At 39.2% G+C, this 14,636-nt stretch overlaps 1 protein-coding gene across 1 annotated transcript in view; it reads right to left on the bottom strand.

Moving 5' to 3' along the window:
• COL19A1 (collagen type XIX alpha 1 chain) overlaps nucleotides 1-13,187 on the bottom strand; it is a 329,204-nt gene extending 316,017 nt beyond the window's left edge. The window contains exons 1-2 of the mRNA XM_039245800.1: nucleotides 13,134-13,187; nucleotides 617-743 (exon numbers count right to left, since the gene is read on the bottom strand). Of these exons, the coding sequence (XP_039101731.1) occupies nucleotides 617-707 (91 nt within the window). The 5' untranslated portion in view covers nucleotides 708-743; nucleotides 13,134-13,187. The remainder of the gene's footprint in view (nucleotides 1-616; nucleotides 744-13,133) is intronic.
• Between the last annotated feature and the right edge of the window lie 1,449 nt (nucleotides 13,188-14,636).

Below are 14,636 nucleotides of genomic sequence, written 5' to 3'. Positions count from 1 at the left end.
GTACATAATCATTTTTAAAAATCAGAGATGAGAGTAAATGTTTCAAACTGCCCTCAAGCCCTTTGGAAATATTTATAAAGTTGGTAATTAAATAACTGTAAATAAACATTATCTATTTAGTGCAAAAAGTGCTCTAACAACTGTTCATCTTTGTACGTTTCATCTGAGATACTATAAAACTTACTTAAACTAAATTGCCTTTTATATCTCCTATTCTATTTTTCACTTTTCTCTAATTAAGATTAGACATCTCCCTGGTTAATACTAATTAGTGACAGACTTAAGTACTCCTAACTTATGACAAAGGGAAAAAGGAGACAAATACAAACAGAGAAGCCCATACATATATTTATATTTGTAAAAATCAATGAGAGAAAGGAAAGGCTATTTAGACATAATATAATATGATATGCATATGGGAAACCTAGGTGATTTTAGACATTCTCAATGTGCAACATTATAAGTCAGTGGGAAAAAGAATGAATTATTTATTTTGTACTAGTAGATTTAATCTATGGCCTCCTTAACCCCAACAATTTATTTTGATGATTTTTAAAAATAACTTGAAGATTATAAATAACATTTGGTGACTGGACAAAAGAGATGGCCTGGATACCTGACTTGTCCCTGACGGTCACGGAAGTGGAAGCAGGAAGCAGAAGCATTGCCACCCAGAGCCAAAGTTTCCAAGAGCCAGCGTGCCTCATTGTGCCTCGAAACCATGTGAACAAGTGGCCGCAGGTCTGCAACAAAATAAAATACTGGAATTGAGCTTACAGTCCCTTTCATCATCATCTCTAGAAAATCCTCATCACCAAAGAGAACGCACTAGATTTTTACATTACATAGAATAATATAATTAGGTATGATTATATGTAGTTATACATAATTTATCAATACATACCTTAATGTGTATGAAAAAGCTCTAAAAATATTTTCAGAATTGTTCCTAATTATCAATGTTCACACAGCTTCTTATAACTTAAATTTTCTCTTCTTTTTTCTTTTTAAAATTATTTCATGTTTTATTTATTTTTGAGAGAGAGAGAGAGACAGCATGAGCTGGGGAGGGTCAGAGAGAGGGAGACATAGAATCTGAAGACAGGCTCCAGGCTCTGAGCTAGCTGTCAGCACAGGGTCCACCGCAGGGCTTGAACCCACGAACCGTGAGATCATGACCTGAGCTGAAGTCAGACAGTTAACCAACTGAGCCACTCAGAATTTGAGGCACCCCAAATTTTCTATTCTTTTTAAAGCTATACCACTTAAAATGATTTTCTCATATACATATTTAGAAACATATATATATACTTCTAAATATATACACACACTAATATATATACACACACATACACACACAGACACACACATATATGTATCTTTGTGTGTGTGTGTGTGTGTGTGTGTGTGTGTGTGTGTATGTGTATATTTCTAAATCCTGGTAAAATACACCTAACATAAAATCCAAAATCTTCATCACTTTCAAGTGGTATTAAGTACCTTCATATTATTGCATAATCATTTCTATCATCCATAACTTTTCTTCTTGCAAAACTGAGACTCTATAACTACTGAACATTAATTCCCCATTTCTCCCTCCCCCAACCCCTGGAAACCACCACTCTACTTTTTGACCCTATGAATTTGACTACTCTGGGTACCTCATATAAGTGGATTCATACAGTATTTATCCCTTGGTGACTTCATTTCACTTAGCATAATGTCCTTAAAGTTCATTCATGTTGAACCAGGTGTCAGAATTTCCTTCCTTTTTATTTTTTTTAAGTTTATTTATTTATTTTGAGAGGGATTAGGGGGGAGAGAGAGAATCCTAAGCAGGCTCTGCTCAGCTTGGAGCCAACAAAGACTAGATCCCACAATAGCAGGATCATTACCTGAGCTGATATCAAGAGTCCAATGGTTAACAGACAGCCACCCAGGAGACCCCAGGATTTTCTACCTTTTTTAAAGCTGAATAATATTGCACTGTATGTATATACCATGTTTTGTTTATCCATTCATCCCCTGATGGAACGTGGGCTGCTCCTGCCTTTCAACTAATGTGAATAATGCTACTATGAACATGAATGTACAAATACCTGTCCAAGTCCCTGTTTTAATTCTTTTTGGTACATACCCAGAAATGGAATTCCTGGATCATAGGATAATTCTGTTTTTAATCTTCTGAGGAACCAACATACTATTTGCCATAGCAGCTGCACCATTTGTATTCCCACAAACAATACACAGCAGTTCCAAATTCTCTATACCCTCATCAACATTATTTTTTTTAATAGCAACCATCCTAATGTGTGTGAGATGGTATCTCATTGTGTTTTTTATTTTCATTTCCCTAAGGATTAGTGATGTTGAAGATCTTTTCATATGCTTATTATCCATTTGCATATATTCTTTGAAGAAATGCCTATTTAAATCTTTCCCCATTTTATAATCTGTTTTTCTGTTGTTGAGTTGTAGGAGTTCTTTATATATTCTAGATATTAGTCCCTTTTAAGACATATGATTTGCAAATATTTTCCTCCTTTTTGTGGGTTACTTCTTCACTCTCTTGATTGTTTCCTTTGCTACAAAGAAGTTTACTTTTATGTCGTCCAATTTACCTATTGTTCTTGTCACCTGTTCTTTTGGTGTCATCTACAATGGATTTCTATTTTTAGAATATAATCTTATTATTCACAATTCTATTTTCTCTTCTGAATATTATTGTTACATATTTTGTCTTAACTGATACTATATTTTCTATAAACATAACTATGTTGTTACTGGGAGGAATAATCACTGCTACTGGAGTGATTACTATTCATACCATGTAAAAGCAATCTTTCCTTATGTTTAAAGAGAAAAATGGATGTATATAATGCCTGCCTCACCTGAGCCACTACTGGTATCACATTTAACATTAACATTAACATCATTTGTTTTTCCAAATATAAACTACTACTTTATAGGTATTACAGTAAATTATTTAGTAAACAGAATCTCTATAATGGAAAATTTAAATATTATGTAAACTAATTTTACAGTAAAATAAGTAACATAAAAAACTGTAAGTAAAAATATAATGACTCCATATTTTTAACAATTGCAGTATTATTAGAATAGCTATTCTAAGACTTCTAAAAATGCAAATAATCTTGAATCATTTATTTGCCATCATTCAAATTGTACTCAAGAGTCAAAAATAAAAGAATTCATCACACCAATGTCTAAATGTTGTCAGTACACTTTCTAGAAAAAAACTAAAGCCATCATTTTTAGTATTCTGCATGTGCCAAATACTCTAAGATCAGCACTTCAAAATTAATTCAAGATTTTAGATATTTCTGGATGAATAGCTAGAAGTAGTAATTGCAATACTAAAATTGTATGTATGGTTCTAAATATCAAACAGCTGGTTTTATGCCTTATTTCTTTTGAGCTCTTTCATCTAGATATAGTCTTAATCCTCATATGACTTTGCAAACTTATCGTAACTATTATTTCAGTTAGTAACTGTTAAAGCAATTAAATCTATTTCAAGTAAATGAACTCAAAAATATTAAATTATCAGAGATCCTTGATTGTTTCATTTTTAACCATGATTTTTTTTAATCTTCTAGACATTTTCTATTACTTAAAGGGATTTCAATTACTAAAACACAGACAAGAAAAAAAGGAAATTTTACACTATTATAGTCATTAAATATTCAATAAAAAATTACCATGAAAATAATCTTAAGGTACAGATGGATTAAATCAGAAAATTTTACCAAATATTTAAGCAGGAATTACCACTGACCTTTCATTTAAAAATATTTTCAGAGAGTAGAAAACAAGAACACAGGTAAATCATTAAGTCAGCAAAATCATTACACTACACTCGACAATGATATTATAAGAAAGAGAAAATTACTGGCAAATCTCTCTTGAACACAGATGCGTAATGGTCCAGAAAATTTTAGTACAGTAGAGGAGAACATCAACAAAACAAAAAGGCAACCTACTGAAAGGGAGAAGATATTTGAAATGATATATCTGATAAGGAGTTAATATCCAAAATATATAAAGAAGTTACACAAGTCAACACCAAAAAAAAAAAAATATGATTTAAAAAATGGGATAAGGATCAGAATAGACATTTTTCCTAAGTGACTTCTATTAGTTGATAAATTAGCAGTGTAGTATAGAGATTAAAACATGGCTTCATGTTTGGGCTTTGCCACTTATGAACAAGTTATGTAATTTCACTAAGCCTTCATTTATTTACCTGAAAACTGATAATAACACTAAAAATAAGTTATCTAACAACTGGGAAAAGTATAGTAGAGGTCCTTGAACATATTAAGTCTTCATATAAATTATCTGCTATTATAATTGTTTGCTCTACGTATTATAAATTACAATAAGTAAAAATTTGGGGTGCCTGTATGGCTCAGTTAGTTAAGCGTCTGACTCTTGATTTCAGCTCAGGTCATGATCAAGGCCTGAGCGGGGAGCCTGCTTCAGCTTCTCTCTCTCCCTCTCTCTGGGCCCCTCCTCCGCTTACGCAAATGTGCACTCTTTCTCATAAAATTAATTAATTGGTAAAAATTTAGTTATCTCCTCAGCCTGAGGTTGATAATGATATTCCAACAATGGGAAAGTGTCAAAGCATCCTCGAAATCTATGTTCATTGAAGCTTTATTCCCTCCTAAAGCAACAAAGAACCAGAGAGCTATATACCCATTGTCATTCCATCTTCTATTGAAATGCCTTTCACCAAGTTCAGCAAGAATTTGAGAGAAGAATCCTTTGGGCTCCCATTTAATTCAAATCTTGGTGGTACTTCCTATAGATGACCACTCCCTTCTTGAAATCTTCATTCTCATTGTTTATCCCAGACATCACACTCTGGGATTTCTCTCTAAATCCCTTCTCAGATCTTTACCTGATTTCTTAATCCTGGGATCTGTGGGCCCTCCTTACCCTCTCTTTATAATGTCTCTTTAGGTAATCTCACCATTTCTTGGCTTTAAACAGTACCTGTCAGATGAATTTAGAATTTATATCCCCAATCCAATCTTCTCTGAACATTAGATAGTATAGCCAGCTGCCTAGTCTATATTTCCTCTTAGATGGTGCACAAGAAACCTATAATTTAATGTGTCCAAGTTAAATGCTTGATTATTTTTTTAAATTCTTTTAATGTTTTATTTATTTCTGAGAGAGAGAGAGAGAGAAAGAGAGAGAGAGACAGCGTGAGCAGGGGAGGGTCAGAGAGAGAGGGAGATACAAAACAGGCTCTGAGCAGGCTCCAGGCTCTGAGCTGGCTGTCAGCACAGAGCCTGACATGGGCCCTGAACCCACGAATCGTGAGATTATGACCTGAGCCAAAGTCGGATTTCAACGGACTGAGCCACCCTGGTGCCCCAAATGCTTGATTCTTAACCACAACTTATTCCTCTCGTGCTCTTCCCAGTCTCAATTAAGTGCCAATCAATAAATGCTCAAACCAGGAACTCAAGCATCACACTGATGCTTCTGTCTTCTCTATCTCCCACATCTAATCAGCAAGTCATATCAGTATTACCCTATTCCTATCTCAAACCTATTCACTGCTCTCCATTCCTCTGTCATAATCCTAGTTCAGGTTACCCTGGTCTAGATTCCTCAACAACTTCCTAACTCATTTTCCTTCAAATCTGCTATCAGCCTCTGACCAAATTCATTCACTACATAACACAGGAGAGATTTTCTTAAAATAAAAATTGAATCACGTCACGCCTCTGCTTTAACCCTTTAATGGCTTCCCATTGTACTTCACCTGTAATCCAAAAGCCTTTCTATGGCCTAGAAGTCCTAAGTAATTTAGCTCCTACTCTCCTCTCCAGCTTTATTTGGTACTGTCCTCTTCACTGGTGTCCTATTCCTCAAATTCCCATGCTCTTTCCAACCTCAGGACTTTTGTGCATGCTGTTTCCTCAACCTGGATCACACTGGGTCCGGTTCATCCTACACCTCTCAAAGTAAATGTTACTCTCAAAGTAAATGTTACTGTGTGATAGAGCTCTTACCTGACAGGTAAGTGTCCTCACCCCATTATTCTCTAGCTCGGACTATTTTGTCTGTGGACATATGTTTATTGCCCCCACACAACTCCACTCTCCCTTGAAGGCAGAGACTAGGTTCATTTTGTCCATCACCTTATCCTCAGCAGCTAACAAGTATCTGTAAAAGCAGGGGCTCAATAAATATTCTTTGAATTAAAATAAGTAAGAGACTGCCAATTTCCATATCTTGAGATATAGTAAAACATACTTATCTTTGAATCTGCAGTGATGATAATTCAATCTTTTATAATTCATCAGACACTTCAAGATCTTATAATATTTCAAGGATTACGATGAACATAATATCTATTTGCACATTTATCCTTAATTTTTCTCTGTTTAAGCTTTTTATTTTAATTCCAGTATAGTTAACATACTGTGTTCTAGTAGTTTCAGGTGTACATCTCTTTGCACATTTTAAAACATGTTTACTAGTGGAGATTTCTATTGTTTTGATCCTGATTAAATACAGATGTACCCCACTCCACTAGGAACATTTGGAAAAAAAAAAAAAAAAAACCTGATAAAGGTCTCAAAATAAATCCTGTATATGTTAAAAAAAACAAAACAAAACACCTTTTTCCAGATCCTTAACCTCTGCTTCAGGCAGTGGCAGGGTGGGAAAAACCTCCCTCGGGGTCTTTCTGGACCTCTCCACCAGATCCTTCTCACTGGCCCCAAAGCCCGCTGTTCTCAGGCTGCTAATTGCTATTCTGGACCCACCTCCAGCACCTTCCAAGAATTCTCAATTCTGAGCTTTGAAGTCCACAACATCCTCCATCATCAAAATTTCCCCATTTTCTATTTTGTCTCCTCAGCTAGATGACCATCTAGATTGTTTGATAAACATATCAAACTGGCTTAGGCCAGTGTTGTCACAATTTAATGCGTTGCTTTTCCTAGGCAAGATTTAAATGTTAACACAGACCTTCAATGCTTTCCCAATGGACTGACCAATGAAGAGCCTCGGAATAATATATGTGGCTGTTGAGTTTACTAAAGGCCTTCAAATCACTTTTTTCAAAACTTGTACAAAGATATCTCATGATACATTTTAAGAAGAACGTGGGGAATATTGGTTACACATGCTCTTATTTTCTGAAGCAGAATTTCTTTTATGTGTTTTTTGTTGTTTTTTTTTTGAGAGGCAGGCATGTCTTGCCTTAACACCAGCACATTATAGGATAAGAGATCCATATATCATATGTGTGAATGTATGAAAGTTAAAAATAAAGCTAATAAGACTAAGAAGAAATATCTTTTATCCTTTTATCTTGGCAAGTATACACAAAGTATTTCACAAAGACTTGAAAGCCCAAGTCAACTTTAGAATTGAATACAGTAGGCTACAAGGGATAAACTAGACTCTGGGCTGGACCAATGCTCTTCTCTCGTTTTTTTTCCATTCCTAGCTTGGTCTACACCATGAGGAGCATCACCCACACGTATGGGAATATATCAATAAGTCTAAGCTCTGTCAATAACACCTACAAGCAGTCAATCCTTGATACCTGCTTGGGCCTAGGGAGTGTTCCCACCAGTGACTTGGTCTTCCCCTGGAAAGATGAACCCAAGGAAGAGGTCTACCAGGTCTTATAAGAGGACTAAGGGTCCTTTGATCAGGGAATTTCAGGATCCTGGGTGCCCAAAGCCTCATCCAGCAGCTTGAGCTTTGTGTGGATAGGTCCCCTTACACCTGTGGACTGCTAACCCTGAGAGCAGAAGCACATCCAGAGCAAGGCCACATAAGAGCCTTCCAAAATGTAAGGCCCAGAGCAGGAACCTTGTTTCCTGGGCCTAAGGGTGGTACAGAAGACAAGTATCAGGTCCTCATTCTACAGGTATGAAACATTAAAGCTCATAAGGAAGACCTGAGACTCAAGTCCAGCTCTTCTTGACTAAGTAGCCAGTGCTGTTGCACCATGATGTTTACTATCAGGATGTGGGACAGACCTACAACATCCCTATATACTTCCTTTAAATATTCAGCTATTCTTTTTCCAGATGCTAGCCTGATTCTGGGGGTGTCTGAGTGGCTCAGTTGGCCGAATGACCAACTCTTGGTTTCAGCTCAGGTCATGATCTCATAGTACGTGAGTTCAAGCCCCTCATCGGGCTCCACACTGGTGGTATGGAGCCTGCTTGGGATTCTCTCTTTCCTTCTCCTTTTACCCCTGCCCTGCTTGTTTTCTCTGTCTCTCTTTCAAAATAAATAAATAAACTTAAAAAAAAAAAAAGATGCTAGCTAGATCCAGACTGTAGTTCTTTCCCAGCACTACAAAGTACCAAAGGTATAACTGAGTATTCCCAGTACTGCCAGTCTTGAGCAGACAACAGTGCTGGAGCTGATGAACCCTCTAAGATCATCCAGATGGCCCTATCTATAACCTATTTCTCAATACCATGACAACAAAGAGATAAAGACTGACTGAAGGTCTGGTTATGACCTCAACTTCTAACCCATTATTCTCACCATCCTTGCCCAACTGGAATAGTTTTGGATATGGTTTGGGATAAGACAATTTAAAAAGGAAAGTCACTGTCCCTTAAATTTCCATTATCCAGCTCTTGAAAACCTATAAGGCAACTACCAAACTGAAAATATTTTAGTTAGGACATGGATTTTTTTTAATGTTTACATATTTTTGAGAGAATGCAACCGAGGCAGTGGCACAGAGAAGGGGACAGAGGATCCAAAATGAGTTCTGTGCTGACAGCAGTGAGCCCGATGTGGGGAGCTCGAACTCCTGAACTGTGAGATCATGACCTGAGCTGAAGTTGGACACTCAATTGACTAAGTCACCCAGGTGCCCCCAGACATGGATTTTAAAAAATTCCTTATCAATCTAGACTCATGTACAGAGAGCACAGATAGAGCACAGATAGAGTACAGTGGAAAACCTTAATCTTTCATTTCATCCATACAATGAGGTTCCTACTATGTGCCATGGGAGATACAGGAGTCACTGGGGATATAGCAGTGAGCTAAATAGGGGAAGTCCTTGGTGTCACTCTGGTAAGGGAGACCAATAATAAACAAACATACACATTATCTTTGAGAGACAGACACTAGGAAATAAAGGAAAGCAGAGTACATAGGACAATGAAAAAGTAGGCTTGCTGGATAAGACGGTCAGGGGCTTCTCAGCACAAGCCTTTGAGTAAACCAAACCAAATCAGCCTACAGAACATGAATCATTTTATAATGCTCATTCTGCATCTCTGAAATTTGGTATTAGGTAAAGAGTCAGAGTGTTAGAGTTAAGACAGAAATAGAAAATAACATGGAAAAGACAAGTGAAAGAAGAAAATGGAGAAAATAGAAAAGAGTACTGATTCACTTTACGTAGGCTGTTAAATGAGCAACACCACATTTCAACTTTCAAAAAAGTAAGTTTGATTTGTTAAATGACTAAATCCACTTTTTTAGAGCATTACAAAAAGTAATGCTGGGTGAGTAGGCATTCTTAAATCAAACCTCTTGACTACCCTCCAATATGCCTGTACATAACTCCAAGAAAATCTGGCCATAGTGTTATGAAGTCACAGATCTTGTAAATAAGCAAAAACAACAGGTGTAAACACATCTGTTCTTTTACCAGTCTTTAGAATCTATCTTTAGTGAAGCTACAGCAGAATCTATCAACTATTAGAGAAAAATGTCTTTTCAAGACATGCCTATAGAATTAAATTCCAAGCCAATAACAGGACCCAAAAAAAATCTCAACATTTTAGGACTAGATTTATATTTAACTTAATAACCGAAGTTAAACATTTCAAAATCCTGTTTAATACTTTCTTTACCCCTCTCATATCAAATCTCTATCAAGTCTATCAAATCTACTTTTAAGAAGTTCCTTTGAATCCATACCAACTTCTTCATTCTCACAAAAACTGATTTACTTCATATCCTTACCATTTCTCATCTGTAAAAAGTAGGAGACTACTAACTAGATTCCTCTCCTTCAGTCTCATTCCCCTTGATTCTATCTGTTTACTGCTCAGGAATTCTATTTCTATAACAGATCTAATCACTTTAGTGCTCTGCTTTTTTCAAGTCTCCTGGTGCTTTTTCATTGGCCATTCCTAAGGGAACCACTCAAGGCTCTCTCACCACTAGTGGTGTCCTCAACTGACCTGACCAGTCTCATGGCCTGTTACCTCCTTCTAAACAAACTCCACTCCGTCAAATCCTTCACAATTCCCCCAAATGTGCCAGGCTCCTACACATGGCTGTTGGTATGCCTTTCCAATTCTTTGCAACTGGTGATCATTTACTATATCTTCCACATGCAATTCAAATACCATCTCCTCTATGAAGTCTGCAGGAATCATCACAGAGTTCATTTATTCACTGCCTTGCAATCTAATAGAACTCAGTCCCCACCTCTGCTTCAGCATGGTCTATACTGCACTTTAATAGCTTGTGTACATTTGTCCCTCCCTGTACTGAATATCTTATAGGAAAAAAGTATCTTATCATTTGTGTTTTGTTCAAACATTAAATGATTTAACACTGGCATTTAGTAGGTACTCGATCAATTTGTAGGAAGAATACAGTCTAAGGCAGTATGTTCCAAAATCAGACATATTAAAGGTTCAATCTGTTAAGTAATATTTACAGATATGAACTCAACATTTACTGAAAGATAAGAGGTGGAGAATTACAGAGACAGGTAAAAAAATTGATAAGAAAGCTCAGTGAACATAACGCAGTTTTTTAATGAGACTCACAAAACGTACTACTGAATTTCTCTTCCTTCACAGAAAATATATTTCCTGGTTCTTAATGTTTATAATCTTCTAAAGCTGATCAACTCTATCACATTTTCTCAAAGTTCTATGTTATTTTTCCTGACACTTCAAAACTAGCACCTACTTCCCAGAGGGCCACCAAACTCAGGTTCCCTTTAAACATGCTTAACTGATTCTCTTCTTCCTCAACAACTTGTTTGGTTAATTGATACACTTCTTCAGAGAAGAATGTCATTCAGAATGTCATTGTCTCTATCAACTTTTCTGATACCATTCTCAACTTCTACCATTATGATTGACCTACATTTTTTTGGATATCAATTCTTTAGCTCTGTTTCCACAGATATAGCTATATCAACGATCCAACGCCACTTAAAATTTCAAATTAGCATATATATTTCCTTATCTATCAAGCTTTCCTAATTTTTCCATTTGAAGTGCTTTATGATCTAATAATCTTACAATCTCATGATTCCTTTTGATTTCTCTCAAAGATGCATCAGAGACCCTTTGGGCTTCACATATATCCTAGTATTCCACTCTCGCATTCGCCATCTTTCTATCAATTTCCAAAGTCAATATGTAACTTCCTCACCTGATTATCTCGCTACTGGCCTACAAAATAATGCCCCAAAGAGCCCCTTGCCTTTCAGCTTCTTCTTTCCAGTCTCTCCCTGGCAAAGGCTATTTGCTCTCCCCATCTCCGGTTTCATCCCAGCTTGGATTCTGTCTTACTGGGCACATGACTGCTCGCTCCCACCTCTAAGCCTTCACACATGCCATTCCTTGTGGCTGGAATGCCCTCTCTCTTGCTCTCCTCTGTTATGCCTCTTTATTCTCTGTCTCTTTAAGATATATGACCTTAAAGGCAGCCTGCCCTGAATAATCCACCCCAATCCCATTCATTCTTTTTTTTTTTTCCAATATCCTTTCCAGGTTATATATTAGCATCTCTCTCTAGCTCTGCTAGTTTGTATTCTTACTAATTTTTCATTTTCCACTTGAATTTGTATTTATGATGCCAATTAGCCCTACAACTATGGTTTCTCTCTCTATATCTTCTCTTGCTTCTAAAACCATCCATTGTCTGTACCCATTGGGTGTTTCTGCCCGCTGCAAAAAATGAACTATGATTTCAGCAAGAGAGATTAAACAGAAGGACCATAAAGTAGATGGAAATTTCCCATTTTTGGAGAATACCATGGGCTTCCATCTGTTTTAGATGATTTCCTTGGACGACAATGATTCTGATACAGAGATAACGTCCCAACTGTGATAATAATCACATATGCTTTTCTTTCACATTTTTGCTTTTTCTCTGGCCTTTTCACATCAGGTTCAGGCTCACTCCGCTGCTCTATCACCACACCTCCTCCCTCCTTTCCCAGGAAACCCCACTCAGATTCCTTACCAGTTTGAGAGATCAGGCCGGACAAAACCTCGTGGAAGCACCTGCCAGTCACTTTCTCCATTTTCTATCCCCTAGAGACAGAATTAAATTTTCCATCCCGGGGGATCACCTTCTTTTCTGTCCTGAAGATATATTCCCAAAGAACCCTGTCAACCCCCCTCAGGAAGAGATTTTTTAGGTACGTTTTGCACCATTTGAACAACTAAACATCTCAGTTTCTCCTTGGCAGGCACATACCAAAAATCTCTACTTACCGTCCTACTACAGCTCTCTCCTCACACACCAGCAAGGAGATGCGAAGACTACATATTTGATAAAAGGGGGGGGGGGGTTGTTTTGTTGTTTGTTTGTTTTTAATCTCTTTAAAAATGGCAGTGCTGCTTGGTTAGGATTGAGAATAATAAGTGCCCTTGCTCTCTCATTTTTTGTTGGGTGGGGGTAAGGAGAGATGTTGGAGTGGTTTTATTTCATCCCCTTCATTATGAAGCAGATATAAAGCCGTCCTGAGCGTCCCAACCATCCTGCCACCTTGTTTCTCCTCAGACTTCCCCTCCAAGCGGTCTTGGAATTGTGGATGGAAGGAGGCAGCACCGCTCTTTCCTTCACCCTTGCGCTCCTCAACCTCAAGCTGGGGCTCATCATCGCTCACTGCTGCCATTCCTGATGGTTCCATTAAAACTCTGCGCATTCTCGAGGTTCTGGGTTCTCTTTTTGATCCCCAGCCCACTGTCCCTCTGGCAATGAGTTCTGGTACCCTGTCCCTCTCCCTTTCCCCACCTCTCCTAGCCTCTGGGGCTCCCGCAACCTGGCCAGCCCCCCGCCGACCCGCCTGCTCCCTCCTCCCCTCCCTCACCCTTCAAGGGGCAGGTTTCGCTTACACGCCCGCCTGCTCAGAATGAACGAGCGTGTCCGGCGGCCGCGGCGCGCTTGGTTCCGGGCCAACAAACTTCGTCGGGACCCTGCAGTGCCTCGCGGGCTGCGCGGCGCCGCCTCCCTCCTCACGGCCGCGCTGGCGTCGGCGCCGGCGCGCTGACGGCGGCGGCCGCTGGATCTCGCAGCTAAGGCGGCGGCGGCGGGGGCCGCGTTCTCCGCGCGCCGGGACCTGGACGTTCCCGCGGCGGCGACGGCGGGGACGGCGGCGGCGCTCGGTCGGGCCGCGCTGCGCATGCTGCAGGGTAATTAAGGAGCAGTACCGGACGCCTGGAGGCTGGCCGGGGCTGGGGGAGGCCCTAGTCCGGGGGTCCCCGCCCGCGCAGCCCCTCGAAGCAGCACTTGGGAGAAATACCCGCATGTCAGAATAAGTAACCCCCGGCCGGAGAACGAGGCGCCGGAACCTCGCGTCTGCTAGTTTACACCCCTTAACCGTCTCCTCGCTTCAGTGGGTAACGTCTCTAGACGTAGACCAAAAAATACGATCTAACGGCATGCATTTATATTGAGTTTATTTGTTTTGTGCATTTAACCCCATGGATATTTTTCTTCTGTCTTTGATGTCTGTTCTCACCCGTATCAGCGGTGCTGGTAGCTCTCCTTTACAAACACACGTAGCCAGAAAAATCACCTAGAACTAAACTATAAGGCATAACGCCTGCATTATGTGATCATCTGAGCACAAACTACGTTATTATATATAGCATATTAAAGTGGCCATAGCGTGCCAACCGTTTTTGGTCCCATCATTAAGCCACCTATGGGAATGCGTAATTGCAGGTGTGCATTATTTATCCACCAAAACATATTTACATGTGTAGCCCAGTTTTTACATTTTCTTGAAAAGCAGATGCACGCAAATGGCCAGAACCATGAGCAGATGACATAGACCCGGCATGTGTGCGAGAGATCAAGGGAAACGGCCGGTGGCAAAGCTGCGCAGCTTACCTTGAACGTGTGTTTGAGCCCCTCAGAGGCGCAGTGGAGTCCGGCTAGGGCTGCCGCACCGCCGAGGAGTGGCCCCAGTGAGCTCCCTGCGAGTGGGGAAGGGGGACGCATCTCTGCCCTTATTAGTCTCTCCCAGTGTGACCCTCCCACTCGTCGAGGACGAGGACTCCACAAGACAGGACTCCGCCAACTCATGCACAGGTTTTCCTTAATTACAACAATGTCGCCTTAGAGCTAGGAATAATGCCTTCCAGGTTTTCATTAGCAGTTTCACAGATAGAATGACTGTTGGAGGCAGATGCTTAGAGTTTCTCACTTTGATTATGAAGTGTCTTCAAAGTATTGTGTGTGGCATTCATTCACAGGTAGATAATTGGCTTTTTAATAGTTGAGCTAAAAAAGGATATCATTTATGTGTCAATATTCACTTTTATGTCAGTTTATATAAAGTTAATCTAGAGAGCCTGTCCACCTTCTAATCATGTTCATGTGTACAGGCTTGT

This window comes from Hyaena hyaena, unplaced genomic scaffold (genome assembly GCF_003009895.1).
Source record: "Hyaena hyaena isolate Hyena2069 unplaced genomic scaffold, ASM300989v1 scaffold_271, whole genome shotgun sequence".
Lineage (NCBI taxonomy): Eukaryota > Metazoa > Chordata > Mammalia > Carnivora > Hyaenidae > Hyaena > Hyaena hyaena.
Note: the sequence above shows the minus strand (reverse complement) of the source record. Positions and strands in the feature narration are given on the sequence as shown.